The sequence below is a fragment of the Fusarium keratoplasticum genome, chromosome 12 (assembly GCF_025433545.1).
Source record: "Fusarium keratoplasticum isolate Fu6.1 chromosome 12, whole genome shotgun sequence".
NCBI lineage: Eukaryota > Fungi > Ascomycota > Sordariomycetes > Hypocreales > Nectriaceae > Fusarium > Fusarium keratoplasticum.
In genome coordinates, this window is record NC_070540.1 from 564,873 (window position 1) to 584,973 (window position 20,101).

At 51.4% G+C, this 20,101-nt stretch overlaps 9 protein-coding genes and 1 pseudogene across 10 annotated transcripts, besides 1 other annotated feature; 5 read left to right on the forward strand and 5 right to left on the reverse strand.

Annotated features, from left to right (window-relative positions):
• Nucleotides 1–862: 862 nt before the first annotated feature.
• NCS57_01377500 (uncharacterized protein) lies at nt 863–2,003 on the forward strand (the record flags this gene model as incomplete). Its single annotated transcript, XM_053063399.1, has 2 exons — nt 863–961; nt 1,011–2,003. The coding sequence occupies 2 exons, from the start codon at nt 863–865 to the stop codon at nt 2,001–2,003; spliced, it is 1,092 nt and encodes a 363-aa protein (XP_052906732.1).
• A 100-nt stretch (nt 2,004–2,103) lies between these two features.
• Nucleotides 2,104–3,706, reverse strand: NCS57_01377600 (annotated as a pseudogene). The gene is made up of 2 exons: nt 3,331–3,706; nt 2,104–3,281 (listed from the first exon to the last, which is right to left on the reverse strand).
• Nucleotides 2,104–3,706: a sequence feature.
• Nucleotides 3,707–4,286: 580 nt separating this feature from the next.
• NCS57_01377700 (Zn(2)-C6 fungal-type domain-containing protein) lies at nt 4,287–5,678 on the forward strand (the record flags this gene model as incomplete). Its single annotated transcript, XM_053063400.1, has 2 exons — nt 4,287–4,293; nt 4,342–5,678. The coding sequence occupies 2 exons, from the start codon at nt 4,287–4,289 to the stop codon at nt 5,676–5,678; spliced, it is 1,344 nt and encodes a 447-aa protein (XP_052906733.1).
• A 381-nt stretch (nt 5,679–6,059) lies between these two features.
• NCS57_01377800 (uncharacterized protein) lies at nt 6,060–7,038 on the forward strand (the record flags this gene model as incomplete). The annotated part of the gene is made up of 3 exons (XM_053063401.1): nt 6,060–6,487; nt 6,536–6,763; nt 6,813–7,038. The coding sequence occupies 3 exons, from the start codon at nt 6,060–6,062 to the stop codon at nt 7,036–7,038; spliced, it is 882 nt and encodes a 293-aa protein (XP_052906734.1).
• Nucleotides 7,039–7,112: 74 nt separating this feature from the next.
• NCS57_01377900 (uncharacterized protein) lies at nt 7,113–8,230 on the reverse strand (the record flags this gene model as incomplete). The annotated part of the gene is made up of 3 exons (XM_053063402.1): nt 7,113–7,292; nt 7,343–7,653; nt 7,705–8,230. The coding sequence occupies 3 exons, from the start codon at nt 8,228–8,230 to the stop codon at nt 7,113–7,115; spliced, it is 1,017 nt and encodes a 338-aa protein (XP_052906735.1).
• Nucleotides 8,231–8,566: 336 nt separating this feature from the next.
• NCS57_01378000 (Epimerase domain-containing protein) lies at nt 8,567–9,685 on the reverse strand (the record flags this gene model as incomplete). The annotated part of the gene is made up of 2 exons (XM_053063403.1): nt 8,567–8,883; nt 8,956–9,685. 2 exons carry the CDS (start codon nt 9,683–9,685, stop codon nt 8,567–8,569), a joined length of 1,047 nt encoding a protein of 348 aa, XP_052906736.1.
• A 1,180-nt stretch (nt 9,686–10,865) lies between these two features.
• Nucleotides 10,866–12,560, forward strand: NCS57_01378100 (FAD-binding-2 domain-containing protein; the record flags this gene model as incomplete). The annotated part of the gene is made up of 1 exon (XM_053063404.1): nt 10,866–12,560. The coding sequence occupies one exon, from the start codon at nt 10,866–10,868 to the stop codon at nt 12,558–12,560; it is 1,695 nt and encodes a 564-aa protein (XP_052906737.1).
• A 167-nt stretch (nt 12,561–12,727) lies between these two features.
• Nucleotides 12,728–13,790, reverse strand: NCS57_01378200 (uncharacterized protein; the record flags this gene model as incomplete). Its single annotated transcript, XM_053063405.1, has 2 exons — nt 12,728–13,365; nt 13,418–13,790. The coding sequence occupies 2 exons, from the start codon at nt 13,788–13,790 to the stop codon at nt 12,728–12,730; spliced, it is 1,011 nt and encodes a 336-aa protein (XP_052906738.1).
• A 1,410-nt stretch (nt 13,791–15,200) lies between these two features.
• On the forward strand, nt 15,201–18,612 carry NCS57_01378300 (NB-ARC domain-containing protein; the record flags this gene model as incomplete). Its single annotated transcript, XM_053063406.1, has 7 exons — nt 15,201–15,659; nt 15,719–15,914; nt 15,969–16,481; nt 16,537–17,131; nt 17,189–17,246; nt 17,302–18,299; nt 18,354–18,612. 7 exons carry the CDS (start codon nt 15,201–15,203, stop codon nt 18,610–18,612), a joined length of 3,078 nt encoding a protein of 1,025 aa, XP_052906739.1.
• Nucleotides 18,613–18,735: 123 nt separating this feature from the next.
• NCS57_01378400 (Aldo-ket-red domain-containing protein) lies at nt 18,736–19,638 on the reverse strand (the record flags this gene model as incomplete). Its single annotated transcript, XM_053063407.1, has 1 exon — nt 18,736–19,638. The coding sequence occupies one exon, from the start codon at nt 19,636–19,638 to the stop codon at nt 18,736–18,738; it is 903 nt and encodes a 300-aa protein (XP_052906740.1).
• Between the last annotated feature and the right edge of the window lie 463 nt (nt 19,639–20,101).

Here is a 20,101-nt window from a genome sequence, read left to right on the forward strand (position 1 = left end):
TACAAATAAGCTGTGAGAAGAACATGCTCACACATACTGAGAAATACCATCCTCGCCAAGGTCTCCCGTATGTTACGGGCTTGCTCTTTGAACTCAGAATGAAGATTCATCTCGTGGGGTGTCATCGGCCCCACCACAATTTACTGTAACTGGGCCTCTCCATTAGCGACGAATATCTGGAGATGATGATCTTTGAGACATGTCAATGACACTATTCGTGGAAACTCTTTCTCTCATATTCTGGACCAAAGTGCCAGAAAGGGTGTTTAATACGTGGTGAGCCCGTTGTGTTTGCTGTACGGGCAGTACTCTAAATCGCTGAGATTGGAGGGCCAAAGTTCTTGGTGTAATGATGGACTGTGTGGGAGACAGTTGTTAGATGAGAATCTTGGGTGATGCAACATGAGTCTGGAGGCTAGTCGAGCAAATGAGATAACATGATGGACCTCGGTATCTACGAAACACTCCTTTGTATGCGAAAAAGGAGACCCATCAGATTCGATCATGATATGATGTCCACTACAACGTGGACCCCTTGCAGTGTTACAGAAACCTCGGACCCTTCTCTACAAAGTCAATCTCCCCGCCTTGGCCACCATCCTTGTCTCCGAGGCACGGAGAGTTTGCTCTTCGCGGATCGCACATCGTCGCATCTGTTGGCGGACAGTGGACCCGGATCCATACCGCGGCCCGTACCCGGAGGCACAGACTGGAACTCATTGGACCCTGGTTGCTTGTGTTGATGCAGTTGGTTGTAATGGTACGACGAGTTGCGAGACCGAGGATGAGGGGGAGATCTTTTATGCTCGGTTTGCGCAGCTCGACTTGTTGGTCTTGTAATTGTGAAGCATCGATTGTCAAAATGGGTGCCAGTGATCGTGCTCCAGGTGCTGGAGTTGAGGCTCCAGCTGAAGCTCAAGCTGGAGATGTCAACCCCATGCTTGCTCCATCGCATTGGGAGGTAAGTACCGCATAAGTAAACGTACTGATTGAGACTGACGGCGACTAAGAACACCGGTCCCGTAGACAATGAAGCAGACGACGCCGACTCCTCCCTCGGCCAAGACGCAGCCAGCTCTACCGCCTCCATCAGCTCCAGCATCATCCAGTACCGCGTCATCAACGGCCGCACATACCACGCCGATCGTGGCGATGCCCAGTATTGGGCCTCCAACGACGCTCAAGCCAGCGAAGCCCTTGACATCATCCACCACACGTCGACCCTTGTGATTGACGGCAAGCTCTACCTCGCGCCGCTCAACAAGGGCGACGTCAACAAGGTCCTCGACGTTGGAACCGGAACGGGAATTTGGGCCATGGATTTTGGTGATGAGTTTCCCGAGGCAGAAGTCGTGGGTACGGATATCTCGCCTATCCAGCCGACGTGGGTGCCGCCCAATGTCAAGTTTGAGATTGAGGACTTCACTCTGGATTGGACGTTTCCTGATGACTCGCTCGACTTTGTGCATATGCGGTTCCTCTATGGGAGTGTCCCGGATTGGTACCAGCTGTATGAGCGGGCTTATCGCGTGACCAAGCCTGGAGGATGGATCGAGACGCATGAAGGAGACCCCATGGGTCAGAGTGATGATGGCACGCTCAAGCCGGGTAGTGCCATTGCGGAATGGGGCAAGTTCTTCTATGAAGGTAGCAGGAAGCTAGGACGCATCTTTTCGCCCATCCCAGAGAGTCTGCAAGAAAAGGGTCTCAAGGCAGCTGGCTTCATCGACATTGAGACCAAGACAATCAAGGTTCCGGTTGGGGACTGGCCCAAGGATGAGAAGCAAAAAGAGATTGGAAGGTTCACCAACCTCGGTATCGAGACTGACGTTGAAGGCCATATTACCTTCATGGCCAACCTGCTTGATGGTTGGACGCGCGAGCAGGTCATTCTGTACTGCGCTCAACTGCGTCGTGAGCTGAGGGCCAAGAAGACGCATGCATACTACCTCCAGAGGATTGTATGGGGACGGAAGCCGGAAACCAAGGAGGAAGCTGTGTAAAATAGACGAGACATCAATTGCGTACATATATCATTGTGATATCCCAAGCCTCGTCAATGTTTAACTCCGGTGCAGCCAAACTTTTAATCATCACAAAGCATTACACTTTTAGTTCTTCCGAACTCTCTACGTCATACTCAATCTCTGTCCTGATGACATACTTGGCTCCCTTCCTCACGCCTGTGCCCTCGTGTAGCAACGCGCTGGTGTCGCCGTGTGGGAAGATGGCAGCACCACCCATCACTGGTCGAATAGGGTACGCGTTGAGAGTCCCTTCGTGCGCTGCGGGGATAAAGTATGTCGTCTCTCCACCTTCGAACTCCTCATTGAGGTAGATGAGGAAGGTGAGCAAGGAGCTCTGCTTGTTCTCCGCGGGCGAGTTGTCGTAGATGTATGTATCATCCTTGGCAATTCCGGAAGGCGGCCAAGCTCCGTCAATGTGACATCGGTACTCGGCGCCGGGGACGTATCGGTAGACGCGGAACCGTCGGTTGATGCCTCTTGCTAATCGACCGTTGAGCGAGGCGGGGACAAATGGGGAGATGCGCGACCACAAGGTATCGTGGAAAGTCTCATCAACAACCCAGTAGAAGTTGTGAGCCAGGATGCTGATGTCCCCATCTTCACGGAGTGGTGCGTCAGCGAGGAATTTGACGTGCTCGCCAGCTCTGATGATGGCTTTGCACTCTTCGGGGTATAGAACATTGGTGGCGACACGGAGGCCGGGCACAACGGGGTGGTCTTGGCAATCGGTAGGTGGTTTCGTCGTTGAAAGAGGAACGGCTTCGGGGGTGGAGGCGTAGAGGATGGCGTCGTGGTGGTTGGGAGGTTTGCGTTCGGGGCCGGGAGTTGTCTCGATGATGCGCAGGGATTTAGCTAGAGAAGGTGGCGCTGAAGCGACGAGTGATCCATCAAGGACAGATGCGTAGACTTGTTCTGATGTCGTTGAAGGGCGACGATCCCAAATGGTCTGTAGAGCAATAGGAGAGGATAGCTGTACTGAAGCCTTGGGGTTGGTGTCAACTGGGCCGCAGACTCGCAAGACAGCGTCAAGCACACGGATGAGTTCCACTTCTCTCTCAGTGCGCTTAACGGCGTCTCCCTCCTCTGGCAGCGTCGACAGCCCACTGATGACATCGAGCTCCCTCACCCAGCGACAAAAGGCACCAATCTTTGGCTTCTCGCCGCGAATCCTCATCTCAGCGAGTAGGATCCGAGCCTCGGTATATCTTCGATCGGCGAGAGCGCCCGTGATTTGCGCCGTGAGGTTTGCGCCGGCTATGGCATGATCAGAGGTGACATTTTCAACGTCCAGCGTGCAGCCTACCCGCATTATTCACACCCGTCGTGCATGCTTGACGGAAATCGTAGACAGCACCACGAAGGTCCTTGCAGAACTTCGACTTGATCAACCCAGGATACTGAGCCAGCGAATTCAGGGTATCGATGGTGATTTCGAGCTCTTCGGTCGAGACGACGGTGTGGAGGTTCTTGGGTTCGAATTGCGCGCCATCAGGAGGAGGAGTGAGGACGGGGGCGGTCTTGGGGTGTTTGTTGGGGTGCTCGGCTTGAGCGTTTTGTTGCTTTCTCTTCTTTGACTTGGACTTGGCCATGGCTGATGGCTTGATTGATTGATTGCGATTGATAAAGAGCTTGGTGGGGAGGGAGGGCAGAATTGATCCCACAAGCGTGGGGTTAGTCGCTTCTGCTAAATCGTGAGAGCGGTGTGTAGGGGCAGAACAGCACCATTGCCACCCAGGCCTGGGAGGATCATCCATTCCCAGCAAGAAGGGGAGAATCATTTAATCAAACCCTTCAGACATTACTAATACCATTTCCCGTGTTAATAGAGACTTTCCAGCTCTTTTCAACCCGAATTTCTGCGTAGACATTAGAGCCGGAACCTGCCAATCGTTGCGTCTCCACTCCGAGTGTCTAGGGTTGCTCCCCCTCGCGATGACAATCATCCCCCAATCTCATGCTCCACGCCCCATGTTATGGCTTCTTGAGACCAAACAAGCCATATTGATGCGGATTATAACTCGTTTAACTTGATTGAGTCTTGTAGATCCAGCTAAACCGAGTTGACGACACGTTTTTCACGGTTCCCCGTGCCAACACTCGTTTCGTCTCCAGACTAAAGCTGGGATAACCACAAACCAACTCCTAACCTTTGTCGGTTGACCTGTCGGCATAACCATTTTAAAGGGTCATCCAGCGCTAATGTGAGCGAATTTCACTAAATGCTTTCACTAAGCGCACTTAGTCAAGACGACGATAACCATGAAAGGTTGTTGACCGGATGCCCTGGGTATTGCTTGGTGCTGATGAGCCATAGGCTGCTCTATGTGTTCAAAACGGCGTATCCGCTGTGATAATAGCCGGCCAACTTGCACAAAATGTCTTCAAAAGGGCCTCGACTGCCCTGGATATGAGCCTAAACTCCGGTGGGTCGGAGGCCCAGCTGTCCGGGGTCGCTTGAAGGGATTTCAGCCCCAAGGCTCATCCGCAGACATACAGCCAAGCGTCGATACATCTTTTCACTCGTTCCTCGGATACCCGTTACAAGAACTGGTTGATTACTACGACAAGCAACTATGCAAGATCATGGTGTGGGTGGACTCAGCTGACAACATTTATCGAAGATACGTTCTTCCTCTGGCGCAGACGAATCTCACGGTTCGGCTCTCTGTGGCTGCCGTCTCTGCTCAACATGCTGCAGCGTCTCGCGGAGCCTGTCTCATGTCTGAGGATGCCCGAAATCAAGCTATTTCCATGATATCGAGGCACATCACCGATGTGACGAATCATCTCGCCAACGGACACGAGATTGACAAGCAGCTGAGCTTGGATGACGCAGAATGGATGCTAGCCTGCATGCTTGTACTCTCGTGCTATGAGATGGCTCACTCTGGTGCATCAGCAGCTGAGATTCATCGCTCGGCGGCGAGATCACTAGTCAACACGCTTCCAACAGCCCAATGTCGAAAATCCATGTTGTTCATGTCGCTGAGAAACATGCTTTCTACATACGAAGTTTTCGCATCTACAACTTGCTTTGACCTGGAGAGCGTCCAGGATGCCATCCTTCCGATATTCGAAGCGGGGACCGTTCTTCTGGACGAAAGTATTCTCTTTGCCGAGTATCTTGGGCTATTGCACCAGGCTACTATACTTGCACGTCAGCCTCACAGAGTCCAGGCCTCGAATCGTGACTGGAGGACTGATTTCGAGATGGCTCGGGGAACAACTCTGATGATTGGAGGCAGGCTTTCCATCACGGTCCAACAGCGCCGTGATCTGATCCGCCTTGTGGACATTCATCACAACGCCGCCCTTCTCTACGTGTCGCAATGTCTAGGTTATGGAACCACATACGAAACGATGTCAGCCTTTTCAGACCTCAAGAGGCAACTTCTGGCTTTTGACGATATCGCCGACTGGACACATAATCTTGCATGGCCAGTATTCATTGCTGGCGTGGGATGTCACGGAGACGAACAAGATCAAAAGATCGTCTCTGACCTGTACGAGACCATCGTGCAGGTGACGAGACTCAAGTCATACCGGGAGGTGCTTTGCTTTTTGCAAGACTTTTGGTCGGGAAGCGAGCCCGACTGGCAAGTGTTGGCGAGAGAGTGGGAACTGCTCGGCAAACGTGTTTTGCCATACTGAATCTCCACCTCGATGCTGTTGTTTCGAGATATCGACGTAACAAGTGGCAGAGCCCCCTCTTGTTAGCCATCTTACAGACATCGGTACGGTCGAATCTTCTCTGATTCGATGCCTATTCGGGTCTGGCTCGAACATCTCTCTGCTGAGATACCAGATTGGTGTTAGCTCGTTGCGTGGAGACGATGCAAGTTTCTCGATTTTGATACCAAAGAAGGAAAAGCGCGTCTTTGACCATTTGGGTAGTCAAGACGAGAAACACCCCCAGGCTTCACAGTTCTGAGGTCATGAGGACTATAAAAATGTCGAGAATTCCGACGAGATGGCCGCTTCTTTCTTATCGATCATCCTGAGCTGCTCAGTTACCCTCTCTTACCTATTGTCATGACTGTCCCAACACCCCCAATTGCCCGCTTTGACGCAACTGATCCGTCAACCACCATCGACAAACTGGTCGAGGTGATCAAGCGTGATGGAGGCGTAATCGTCGAAAAGTTGATTACCTCCGAGCTTGCGACTCAGATCAGCAAAGATCTTAAGCCTGCCTTTGACACCGATATCAAGGACAAATATGGCTTCTTCCCCGAGACAACTCAACGAGCAACAGGCCTGCTTGGCTTGTCTGAGGCCTGTGTCGAACTCGCTTGCAGCAAGATCTACAATGAAGTTGCTCAAGCCGTGTTACCGTCAACTTACTCCTTCTGGAGGGGTGACCACAAGAAGACGGTCAGCGGCAAGCCCATCATTTCTTCCACTGCTGGATTCCGTGTCAACCCTGGGGGAACCCAGCAGGTCCTCCATCGAGACGACAAGTATGTCTTCAGATCCTTTTATAGCGTTCAGGTGCTAAACCTTCCTAGCGATTATTACCGTCACAACACGGATGAGCCTCTGATGATTGGCTGCGTCACAGCCTTGACCAAGACGACAAAGGAAAACGGCGCCACGATCTGCATCCCCGGGTCGCATCTCTGGGGCCCTGATCGGAGGCCTTTGGACGAAGAGGCGGTTCCTGCTGAGCTGGAGATTGGTGACGCTCTCATCTTCTTGGGAAACCTTTATCATGCCGGCGGCGCCAACACAACCAAGTGCGTGAGTGCCTTTGCCAACTCGTGTAAAAATATTGACACATTTTAGGAATGAGTACCGGGAAACCGTTGGCATATTCCTCTGCAAGCCATATCTCCGACCGGCTGAGAACCAGTTCCTCATGGTGCCGCTGGAGAAGGTGAGGAAGATGAAGCCGCAAGCGCAACGCTTGCTGGGTTACGGTCTCTTGGAGCCCGGGGTTGGTTTCATGAACTATCAGGATCCTATGAGAGTATTGTTTGGGGTTGAAGATGAGGAGACTGTCAACATGTGACTGAGAGACCATTCACGTACTATCAGTATCAAATTGAAATTATGTGCCACCTTTTTGTCAATAACACCGCACCTTTACACCCTCAGTTCACCAGGGCCTGACACTAAGTAGTTGCTTGGGCTGTATATCGACCACCCAACGCTCTTTGTAAGGAACCCAGATAGACCAAGTGTCTCAAGTCCGCCCCGCGCAGTAACCATCTTAATGATACCTATCCCGTGGGCGAAGAAGGCATCCATATCTCCTTCGAAGTGCTGTAGTATCAGGTTAGAACAGCCTTTGAAAACAGGAGAAGAGCACGTACAGATTCGGACGCCATCAGCAGAGCCAGCGCAATGGTCGTATCACTAGCCACCGCCTGAGAAGAAATTGCTTCTTTTGCCATCTTCAAGCACGTGAGGCGATATTGGAGTTTCTTCACCGCGTACTTCTTCGAGTTACTGTTGTTTGTTGTGGTGGCATAATTGCGGCATGCTACGTGGAATATTGCAGCCATCAAGCTTGGTTGACCCATGGCCCATGGAACCCAGACGTCTCTCATCGACGCTTGGAAGACCTTTTCATCTTCTTTGTGATAGCATGCCTTGTAGCCGTATTCGATGACATAATTGAGGTCTAGTGGGTAAGCTTGAGTCTTGGAGGTGTTGGAGGCATGACTGGACTCACAAAAGTCAAACAGATAGTGCTCGTCTTCTGACATTGATCTGGCGAATGTTTGGTATGCATCCTTGCGAGCACCTCCAACCAGCTGAATCGGGCTTGGAGAACGACTTCTGGTTCTTCTCTGTAATGTCGTCGTTTGTGGTCTTGGAACAAGTCTGCGATGCCTGGATGCGAGACTGATAGCGAATTGTGACATCTCTTCGTGATTGTCTTCCTCCACCGCTTGGTCATTTCGAACCTCACCTGATATTATATCCTCTTGAAAAGCGATTTTCGGCGTCGAACGCTGGCGCTGCGTCGTTTCGCGTTGAAGGGCACGTGAATGCTTGGCTGCATGAGACCTGATGAGCCTTATGTTGCTTGTGCTGCCAAGCCCATTGCCTGGGATCGTGTTGATGAATTGGACCCTGCCAGTATGTGACTGTTCTTGTCTGCTCGGGACATGGCCCTTGGGTCGTCTACCGCGGCCTCTCTTTTGGAGCACAACTGTTTGCCCGCTCATCAAGGGCCCGGCTTGCTCGGCTTGCATCCTCACAGATAGATAGTGTTAAGAAACACGTGTTAAGCCAATAAAAGAGGGCTTAGACACCGGGTTTGCAGACAGTTGATCAAATAGGGAGAAGGGAGAGATTTGAAATGAGGTCGTTGAAGTAATATGAAGCTAAAGTAGATCTGACTCAGCTCGCGATCCGAACCAATGAGTGGCGCGATAAGAGCCACAGGAGGTAACGAGGTAAGCTCAAGGACTAAGAAACGCACAAGAGCGTTATATCAAGATCATCAAAAGCGCAGTAACGTGTATTGGAGATAGAAGTTGCTATCTGTAACTGCTGTCTAATGCCATTCCATAAGAACAGCTCCCCTGTCACTTCTTCAGCTTGAGGTCGATGATGCCCTGCACCGTCTCCTTCACACAAGTCTCCAAACCAATCCAGTCGCGGCCGGCCCATTTCTTGACCAACCCAGGCGCAATGTCATTCTCAACCTTGTAGGTCAAGCGAGGGTTTTCGGGTTGAAAGTTGTCAACAAACTTGTGGTCCGGGTAGGCCTTGCGCAGGATGTCGAGGCAGTTGTCCCAGTTGAACGATCCCGCGAGTACTTGGATCCTCTGGCCTTTGATGTCTGGGTCTAGGGCAGCGGCGACGTGAAGGACTGCAACGTCGGTGACGTGCGAGTAGTACACTATTCACCGGAAGACGATACCAGTTAGCGATTTATCCTTCCCAATAAGAAGGGCAACGTTGGAAAACTTACGGGCAGGCGACTGCAAAGCTGTGGTGTTGCCCAAGTAGAGCTGCTCAAAAAGCTGTGGCGGCACAGATCGAAGATGTTTGTCGACTCTGATGTCTCCCAGAATCACACAAGGACTGACAGAGTTGACAGCCCAGGGAAGTTTCTCATCTTTGACAAACTTCCACACTGCCTTCTCAGCCTCGACCTTGGAAGCGCAATAGACGGGAATAATCCGGTCAGCTTCATAAGGCGGAGGAGCCCAGGCAGCTCGGAGCGCAAACTCATTCCATGTGTCGAGATTGGTGATTGTGTCAGAAATGCCTGGGGCCGGGAATGTGGCGGCCCAAAAAGTGGATGTAAAGATGAAGCGCTTGACTGATGACTCGCGGGCTGCAGAGCGACAGACTGTGAGTGCAGCCTCGACGGTTGCAGGGATGGCAATGTTGGGGTCCGCCACGAAGTCGCTGATGATGGCGACGTGAATCACAGCTGACACGCCCTTGACGACATCGTCAAACGCGTTGGGGACACTGGTATCGGCAACAACGAGCTCAAGGTCGCCTTGCTTGGCATATGGCGCAATGAAATCATCGTCCAGAAGCCATTGTGAAGACTCTAGGTCGCGGACAGTTCCACGAACCTTGAAACCTCGCTTCAGTAGCTCTATCACGATGTGGCTTCCGGTGTGGCCGTTGGCAGCGGTTACGAGGACCCATGAGCCCTGGGGGATGGCGGTGGTGTTGTCGGTCATGTTGAAAATGCTTTGGAGGGATGAGGAGATGTGGAGTGAGGTGTTTACTGTTAATGAGGAGTCTGAGTTTGAAAGGGTCTATAACTGTCTCTTTATACTTGGATCCTCGATAGCATTTCTTCACAGTGACGCACGAGAATCAGAGATGCTGTAAGCCATTTGATCGTGACAACCAACTCCTCGCCAATCATAATGCAGCTTCAAAAGACGAGCAACTTCCCATTTTGGAAAAGCGTATTGTCCCTCGATTGATTCCATTACCAACCACGACAGTCTTCATGCTCACCAGGTGGCGATCATACTTTCTCGTCTCACTGAAAGTCTAGCCAATCATTGGGAGTTTTTAAACTTGAGCAAATACTAAGTTGGGAATAGTGCTGACGGAGCTGAGCTGACGAGGGTGGTATTGAGATGTGAGGCTGTTTTTATGGAACTCCGCGAAAGGCGGGAGTCAGATCTGCGCAAGGATCTATTAGTGCAGTGGAAGACGAAGCTGTGAGAATGCTACATTATTCCTGTTTCAATAGCCAGAATTTTTTAACCACCAATTACAGTGGCAGATGTGCGATGGAAGATAGATATTTCATTGGCGTTTAACAGATATGTAGGTTGCCATTTCAGTAGCATTCTTGTACAAGTATATGAGTAATACAGGATAATTAAAGGATCTACCGGTATTGGTGTTCAATGTTGTCATGTATTGATAACTGTGTCTTTCGCTGTTGTGGCTGATGGCTTCTTGAAGATAAGCGTCAGATATCTGTGGCGGCGTGCTCAGTAAAGCGAATTTCCCAACATCCTAAGAAACAAATCTAAACAATAACCTGATGGCGAGGCACGGGGCCCTATCTATATGCCCGGTGAGTTGTGAGCAAAAGCTGCTGTGCGCGGAACGCGCGGGGATAACAGGAGAGAGCCCAGGCAATCAACTAGTGGAAATTGAAGTACCGCGGGAGGCGCGCACTACAGGTGTAGGTGAGACCGAAATACCGAGAGTTTATTTGGTTGGAAGTAACGGGGCAATGCATAAAGGTGGCTTCCTCTCAGACATTGGACGCGGCTGGCCTGAGTCCCCTTGATATCTCACTCTCACACCGGACATGCGACATCTTTCCGATACCCACTCCTCAACTCAGTATTGTAATCAAAGCGTCGGGAAATCAGTTATCAAGCACCGGATATGAGGTCACTTATCTCCTTGACATCATATGCGCCCTTCCTGAACAGTACTGCGCGGCTACGATGGCAAATCGCTCGTACCACAACATTTCAGCCACGCCACCTCACCACATCGACCTCTGATAAGAAGCCAGATCTGATAGTGGTAGGCAGCGGTATAGCCGGGCTCTCAGCAGCCATAACAGCAGCTGAGAAGGGTGCATCAGTGCTCGTCATCGAGCGGTTCCATGGAGGCGGCACTTCAGCGCTCTCAGGAGGCGTCGTTTACGCCGGCGGCGGAACACGGCAGCAGAAAGAGGCCAGCTTCGAGGACACGCCCGAGAACATGTTGGCTTATTTGCGACAGGAGGCTGGAAGCGCCGTCGATGAAGCAACTTTGAGGCGGTTCTGCGATCAGAGTGTCGAGAACCTCGAGTGGCTAGAGAAGCATGGGGCGCGGTTCGAGGCTTCCATGTGCCCTTACAAGACGAGTTATCCGACCAACAAGCACTACCTGTACTATTCAGGCTCGGAGAAAGCATATCCGTTCAACGAAAAGGCAACGCCAATACCGCGGGGACATCGCATGGTTCATCCGGGCTTTTCTGGCAGTGGCCTCGCCCAAGCGTTGCTTGACTCTGCGAAACGGTTGGGTATCCGCCTCTTACCTGCTACCAAGGTTGAAGAGGTCTTATTGAACGGAAATGGCTCTGTCCGCGGGGTCAAGTGTCGAACGATAAGACATGATTCGAAGCTTCAAAAGCACAAGAAGCTGACCCAGAGGGCGCTTCAGTACCAGCTCCCTCTTCCTCCACTGGCAGCCATGTTCCACAAACGAGCGAATGCTATCTTTGAGAGGGAATCGCGGATCGAGTCTATCGAGGCGCCTTCGGTGGTTCTTGCAGCTGGCGGTTTCACATTCAATCCTGAGATGCGGCAGATGTACTTACCGGAATTCTCGGGCGTTGCTCCTCTGGGCACACCGGCTGATGACGGAGCCGGAATAAAGCTCGGTATCGCAGCCGGCGGGTCGATGTCTCATATGAACCGCATGTCAGCATGGCGCTTCCTCTATCCGCCAACAGCTCTCCTCGAGGGCGTAGTCGTTTCGCAGGAGGGGCAGCGAATCGGAGCCGAGGACGTCTACGGCGCTCTACTAACCGAGAAAATGATCCTCAACCATCAGTCCCGGGGCTTCCTTATCTTAGATTCTACCCAGTGGGCCAAGGCCAGAAAGCAGATCTGGGAGCAGACAGCGTCCTTCGTGAGGCTGCAACGACTACACTGGCTCTACTGGGGCTACAAGCGAGCTAACTCTGTTCAAGATCTGGCACGCAAGTTCGGCATCTCTGAGAAAGGTCTGGCGAGAACAGTGGAAGAATATAACAAGGCTATCGAACGCGCAGAGAGGGACCCGATGAACAAAATGCCAGATATCCGCTCACCTCTGTTGACGCCGCCTTTCTACGGTATCGACATCTCAGCCACGCCGAATATGGGGGCTCAGATGGTTCTTGGTCTTACCCTTGGTGGATTGAGGGTTGATGGAGAGACGGGGCTTGTCTTGAATGATAAAGGTGGCAAGATTGGCGGTCTCTACGCAGCTGGACGAACAGCTGTTGGTGTCTGCTCAGATGGGTATATCAGTGGCTTGTCTCTCGCAGATGGTGTCTTTTCGGGAAGAAGAGCTGCTCATCATGCTATCGGAAGATCTTGAGCATGGGGAATCATGACTAAAGGAATTCTCAGTTCTATATACAAAAAGTCTACACCAACACATATGGGCAGTCATATAACGGATCGACGAGAGGCCATAGGTACCCAAGAAAGGAAATTTAGGGGCCCCTCGCTCGAGACCAATCACTTGGCCCAGAAATGACCATATCAAGCATCGTCCTGTGCTCCAATGAGCTCAAGCCCTATCTTCCACAGCCGCTTCTCCCCATCCTCATCATATGCGTGAGGCGCGTAGCCAAGCCTGATGATATCGGTCTCTGATCCTCTCAGCGGGCCGGCTTCGGATACCTCTGCAAGGTAACGGCCGCCTCTCTTCTCCCACTCCTTACCAACAGCCGCCCAAACTGTGGTTGCAGCACCCTGCGCTATGCTCTTCATATATAGGCCAATGGCAGGATTCTGCATCGTTCCCTCAGATCCTCCCATTTGAGCGCTGATCTTCTCTGTCAAGACCGCTCCGGGATGCACCGAGGTTGCATGGAGGCCCTTGGAGCCGTAGCGCCTCTCAATCTCATTTGCCATCCAGAGGGTGGCCGTCTTGGAAGAGCCATAAGCTACATAAGGCCCATAGGGGGTGCGTTCAAAGTTGTAGTCATCGAGCAATAAGGTGCTCATTGCGTGAACCATGGATGACGTAGTCACTACTCGTGATGAGAACTCAGGAGTTGCCGATGCCAGAAGGGTGTCGCGTAGTTCATGGAACAAGGCAAAGTGGGCGACATAGTTGACGCCAAAGTGTGTCTCATTGCCGTCCATTGTGGTTCCTTGGGGTGCAAGGGCAATACCTGTAAATATTTCTAAGTTAAATTTTGCAGAGGTTTGTATGGATGAGCGTACCCGCGTTGCAGATAAGGACATTGAGAGTCTTGGAGAGCCCCAAGAAGTTGGCCGCCGCCTTCTTGGCGCTTGCAATTGAGTCAAGAGACATGTCCAAGTAAACGACCTTCCCTGGCTTTCCATCTGCTAGGATCCTATTGACAACCTCCTTTCCCTTGTCGGCCTGCCGACCTGTAATGTACACATCGGCGCCTGTGGCGTGGATCGCCCTAGCGATTTCGATACCAATACCCGAGGTGCAACCTGTGATTAAGAAGACTTTGCCAGTGAGTTTCCCGTCGAGGTCTTCGTCTCGAATGATTTTGAGGGCCGTAGGACGGGCATCGTCCGGCCCGTTGGGGTTGAGATGGTCATTTGCGTAGGGGGCTGCCATGGTGTGAGGTGCTTGAGAATAAAAGGCTTGAATGAACTAAAGCAATCAGATAACGGAGATCTTAATTCTGCTAGAAAGAGCTATTCTCAGGCCAGTCTGCGTATTTCAACACCAGTTCCGCATGGGCCGGCCAGGCTGGTCCAAAGCCACCCGCGGAACGCGCGGTGCGGCGGAGTTAACGGGCAGCATAACGGACTTCGTGCATGAAACTAAGTTTAAGGTTTTCCGGGGTAGAAACACTAGTTCGGGGGCTAAAGGAGAGCGTGTTTGGTTCGAAAATAGCTGAGGGACATGTAGTAGCATCCAAACACCAAGGTGGCCGGTGCTGATGAACTTCGAGATAGGCTGGTCTGCTAACTAAATACACCCACCACACACAGCGGCACAAACTTAATCACTAAAACTATTCTTAGCCAATATTAGCTCAAAACGATGTTCGTAAGCATTCTTTCTCCAGGTATGGCGGACAAGGGATTGGGATTCTATGACACATAGGAGGAAGTAATTGAAATGGGCATGTACTTCATGAATCTTCTTAGCTAAGCCGGGCTACTGCCTCGGGCGCAAGAAGAACATAGACGAGGCGGCCGTATTTGCAGTTGTATTGCAAGGCTATGCAGTCTTCTGGTTCCCTCTCCTCAAGTCAATGAGAGTATTGGGCAGAAAAGCAGCAACCGCAATTTTCAGCGCATCGAACGCATTGAAGCCTAATGCCGTAAGACGTGATTTACACCGCGTGGGAGCGCAAAGCCTGGACTACAAACTGTTGCCTCTTTGCTGCGCTCTCTGAAGCCTGACACTTATTGCCTACGTGACGGGATCTGCATAAAACCTGTTTGACCGAGAAGAATACAAAGCGGCTCATCTATCGGGCAACTCGATGTTACCCCAAAGCATGTTCGGGCTCCCCGAGGGCGGTATGTTCCCGGAAAATGTTTCGGGCGTACATGCTCTATTCCACTTGAGCCTCATTGCCAAGCGCCCACCGACGCACCTCCATGCATATTCTCTCACCGTTGTATGCCATTTACGTGTAAGTGCATCGTCTGACAGCTTGACAGCTGATGTGCATGCACTTTAACCAGCCTAGGGCCTCGCTGGCCATGTGCCACCACAAGCAAGTGAATGGGGTGAGGGGGTTGCATTAAATTACTGGCTATACACCATTTAAGTTGTAGGGCTGCTTGTTTGACAGTTTCTTATGAGGCCTGATGTTGCCTCATCCTGGAATTGGAAATGAGGCCCCCTAATGAGGCTTAGAGCGACGGTGGTGGTGTAGATTGGGCAAAGGAATACCTGCTGCTGGTGCAGTCTTCATATCAAATAAAGCTGTTCAAAGAGTCATCTCGTTGCTGGTCATATTTCACAATTAGCTCCTCAAAATTTGTTTCACCTTGTGCCAAAGACGACATGAAACGCCCATTGCCTTGTCTGGCATGCTGGGAGGCCGATGGAGATGAGGATGACATGAGTGAGGCCGCACGAGTTTCATCCAAGCCTGCCAGAGTATCCTCCCAGAGCTCCTTGGGTACGAGATCAGCTGACAACAACGTGGTACAAGACAAGACCGATACCACGACTGGCCTGCCGTGCGATGTTAGCAACAAAGACCTCATACTCTGTCGAATCCGATCCGTTGCCGACCCTGAATATCTACAACAGTCTGAGGACTGCCAGGTATCGGATTGCGAAGCCATGATGGCGAAAGTGAGAGAAGAGTTCGAGGCTAAGAAACTTGGTCCCATGCTCGATAAGTTCGAGGAGCCCCTGCACACCATTGACCAGTTCGTCCGAGGTATTACGGTACTGGTCCAGGGCTTGGATCCCATGGCTCAGATTGTCTGGGGTGGGTTCTTGATACTTCTCAAGGCGAGTCCAAGTTGCAAATGTATCAAGTTTGACTGGGTGACTGAACGAGTGATGATTAGAACGCTGTGCGCTTTGTTGATCTCATCAACACCATCTTGAATTGTATATGCGATCTATCCAAGATGCTTGCTCGGTTCCAAATCTTCAACAAAATGTACGCAACCGAGCGAGTAAAGAACTCTCTCGGTGACGTGTGTGCTTGTTGCGTCGAGTTTTGTGCTGCCGCTTCCAAGGTATCCCGTCGTGGTTCAATTTGTAAGGCAATCTTTGATACCCTATCTTTAGCGAGCGACTAACTGTTGCCTGTAGTCAACTCTCTTCGTTTGATCTGGGACCCCCTTGATCAAAAGTTTCGACGGCTTCGGAGCAACATTGAAGCTGCTGAAAAAGACTTTGCGCAAGAAGTCGGGCTACAACAAGCCATAGAGACACACGAGACACACGAACTAGTCCAAGCAGCCAAGCCAAAAGGCCCAAACATCCCGTGTCACGTTATGTCTCCAGCCAAGAATACATTGTTCTTCACACGACCAGACATCATGAAACAGATCGAGTCACGCTTTTTCCCTCACGAGAAAACGTCATCCTCTGGGCTCAAGTCATTCCTTCTGCATGGTCTCGGAGGCGTTGGAAAGACACAACTGGCTGCCAATTTCGCCTATAGCCACTGGAATGACTACGAAATCATCATCTGGGTTGTTGCTGACACGAAACAGAGCGTTGACGACCATTTTCTTCAGGCGGCAGCGGCGCTAGGCCTCCCTCATGACGGCGACGCAAGTGCTATTGTTACCAACGTTATGAATTGGCTAAGAGACTGCAGTCTGTTCTCTTATTGGAGATATATCCAGGATTTCCGGGGCTAACATGAAGGCAGATCACAAATGGCTCATCGTCTTTGACAATGTGGACAATGAAAGCTTGCTACGAAGATTTTGGGTAAACTCGGCCAAGGGATCTATCCTCATTACTAGTAGGCAAGGGATACTTGGCACGACCATGGTGGACGGTGCTTGTCAGGTTGGTCCACTGGATAAGAATGAAGGTGCTTCCATGATCCAACTGCTGCTGGAAAACAAAGTGAGTGATGCCCAGGACCGCCATCTTGTTGAAGAAATGGCCAAGGCTCTAGGCGGTTTGCCCCTGGCACTCGCGCAGATGGCGGGATACCTTCGGACCAACCACGTCACTGTCAAAGAGTTTCTGGGCAATTACAACAACAGTGAATATGCCCGAACGCTTTTTGGTAGAGCCACAAGCCTAGACCATGAACAGCACCAGCAGACGCTTGAGACAGTCTGGCGACTGTCATTCGAGAAGCTGTCGGCCGATGCAAAGACTCTGCTGTGGATCACAGTATTCCTGCACCCGGATGAAATACCATGCAGTATTTTCCAGATTAGGAAGACCGCACCAGGAACGCCCCTGCTATCGGTACTGCAGGTCTTGAACATATCGCACAGCATGCTCAGGTAGGTACTAAGAGGGGCCTCTGAAACAGACCTAGCAATGTTAACGAGCGCCCATAGGTACAAAGAGGCTGAATCAAGTCTGACTAAACAATCTCTTGTGACATACAATGAAAAGGTACACCCGAGTCACCGTGGCGCATTTGTTTGTACACAACTGACGTAACCCTCAGGAGCTCTCGCTATCTATTCACCGACAAGTTCAACAAAGTGCCCTCTATGAACTCTTGGATGGGGATCCAGAAAACCTGCGAGTGGCTCTTTCAGGTGCAGTGCAGGTGTTGTACCATGTGTATCCTCGACAGTGCCCTCTAGGCAAGCCAATACCCAACTGGTCAACTTGCCAGCAGTACACCACACATGTTCTCCACCTCCTCAGCCTCTACGAGACAGAGAAGAAGGTTAGAGAGATAGCAGACACAAACACTCTCACCCTTCTTACAGAACTACTTTGTGACTGTGGCGTTTACCTTTGGGCGAGATGTCTTTTCGGGGACGCTGAACGCCTTGCGTCTGCATCAATCGATGTTGCAGAGAGAGCCCTCGAGCCCCACGACTGCCTACGGGCACAACCGTATACCCTGCTTGGTTGTATCTGTATTCGGTCCGGGAATAGGAGGGAGGAAGCCGTCAAGTCACTCGAGACTGCCCTCCATATTCGCGAAGAGAACATGAAAGCCGACTACAAACACATAGATCCTCCCTTGCAAATCGACATCCAGCTAGCCAATGCCTACAGCAACCTGGGAATTGCGGCTAAGCAGATGGGAGATTTTGAGAAGGCCGCACAATTGCATGAGCAGGCAATCGAGATCAAAGAGCGACAGCGGGATCATTGCGCTGGCTTTCTCCTTGCGCTCTCCCTGCATAACATGGGGAAACTCCACCGCCTCCAAGGGCACGTGGAAGAGGCGGTCAAGTTTTTCGGTGAATGTGACGCCGAGATGAGCATCTACCAAGACGACGACGAGATGAAGGCTCGGCAGGCAGTCTGGCTCTGCTCATTGGCAGAGGCCGAAGCCAGCCTTGGCCGCGCAGAGGACGCTGAAGAACACTTTACCCAGTCTCTCGAGACACTGAAGAAAGTTATGGAGGGGTCACTGGACACTGGAATGGCATATCTTCGATTTGGGACCTTCAGGTACAATGCTGGAAGGTTTGAGGAGGCTGCGTAAGCCATCAACGCCTTCACCAAGCTATGGGCAGAGACTAACCGTAAGGGCAGGGCCTTGTTCAACGATGCTGTGAAGATTTTTCCTGCCAAGCCTGAAGCTGCACTCAGTGATCAGATTCTCTCCAAGAATAGGCTGGCGTACTCTCTTCACTGGCTAGGCCGAACGTATGCTCAGCTCGGCAAGGAATGTGAGTCGAAAGAGGCCCAACGCAAAGCATCGGAGCTGTATGTAAAGATTACCGGCAGAGAGATCCCCTTGGACCCGGAGAAGGCAGCGGAAAAGTTCGAGAAACTTGTCTCGGATGATTGACCGAGTTTTGCTTCTTTTGTTATCCCACGGCTGTCCTCTTTATGCACGCACGCCCTGAGCTTGGTTTCTGTATTTCCTTTTTCCTATTTCTAGAAGTCTTCTCACTTTCGTTTTCGCTCTTGTTCAAGCCGTACTCGTGTTCTTCAGTCGTTTGGCCAGTGAATCCAGCTCATCTACAAACCCTTGTCTAACAAACTCCGGTACTTCTCCCATCCTCCGCACCACCTCGAGGCTGCGGAGCATCCTTTCTGGGTTAGTTGTGCCATTCAACACTGAAACCTGCGGCCCGTCCTGGCCTAGAGACAGAACAAGGCTGAAGAGTGTATCCTCTCTTGACGCCCCCACTCTCTCTGCGAGCCATCCCACGAAATTGGAGTCTAGAAGCTGCGGATTCCCAGTCAGGACCCAAAATGCCTGGTACACGATGTTGTTTTCCGCACAGAATGACCTCACAGCCGAGTCGAAGTGGTTGTGGTACCAGAAACGATTTTGCACGATGGCTGGCTTGATTGTTGCATGATTGTACACAGCCTCGAGTTGCTCAAGCGAGACATTCGAAAGTCCTAGACTGAGAACTTTGTCACAGACAGATTCCATTCCGGCCCATATCTCAAGCGTCTCTCCAAGTGTTGGCATTGGCCCATGAAGGAGTAAGCAGTCGACGTAATCGACTCCCAACTTTGCCAGGCTCATGTCAAGGCTTTTTCGAACCTTGACCTCTGGGAGGTCCTCGCCAAGGTAAGGCGCCAGGTGAGGCTTGTGCCCTGCAGGAGTCGTAAATTTCGTTTGAACAAACAAGCCCCTACGCTTCAAGCCCAGTCCCCCTCCAGATACAGGAGACAGTGCTGAGGCAATCGCTTGGCCAATAGCTTTTTCGTCGTAGAATTGAGGCTGACAGGCGCTGTCTATCCCACGGTAGCCTGCATTGAGAGCGGCTAGGATGACCGAAGGGTCGGGCTTCTCTGCACAGCCGTAGAGAAAAGAGGGAACAACGGGACCGTCGAGGGCCAGAGAATTGCCAGCCATGGTGGCAGATATGGAGAACCCCGCCAACCCAGGACTGTTAGGTACTTTGAGAGTTGAAGGATAAGGACTCGAACGGCGGGTGCTTTGAATAAAGCCAAAAAGTGACAAGTCGCATACACTGCAGTGAGTGACTGGCGCGGCTGTAGGCTGGCACCATTGCCAAGGACCTGGGCCAATCGAGGTAGGTACACAGATCCCCTTGCTTGCATAGGATTGATAAGCGATGTCTCCTGTAGGGTGAGTCACACTACCTACACACCACTGGAGCTGCAACAAACTTCGCACAATGGGTGTCACACTTAATGGCTGCATGTGCAGCGATTCCTTTTGATCGCTTTGTTCTCAAAAGCCTCACACCACATTCAATGTGAGGCCATCGCTCAGCTGACCGGCTTCTTGCTCTTTGTTTAACCACAGCATGTATCACTTGTGCAGCCTATGGCCGTTATGTGGCAGCTGTCTA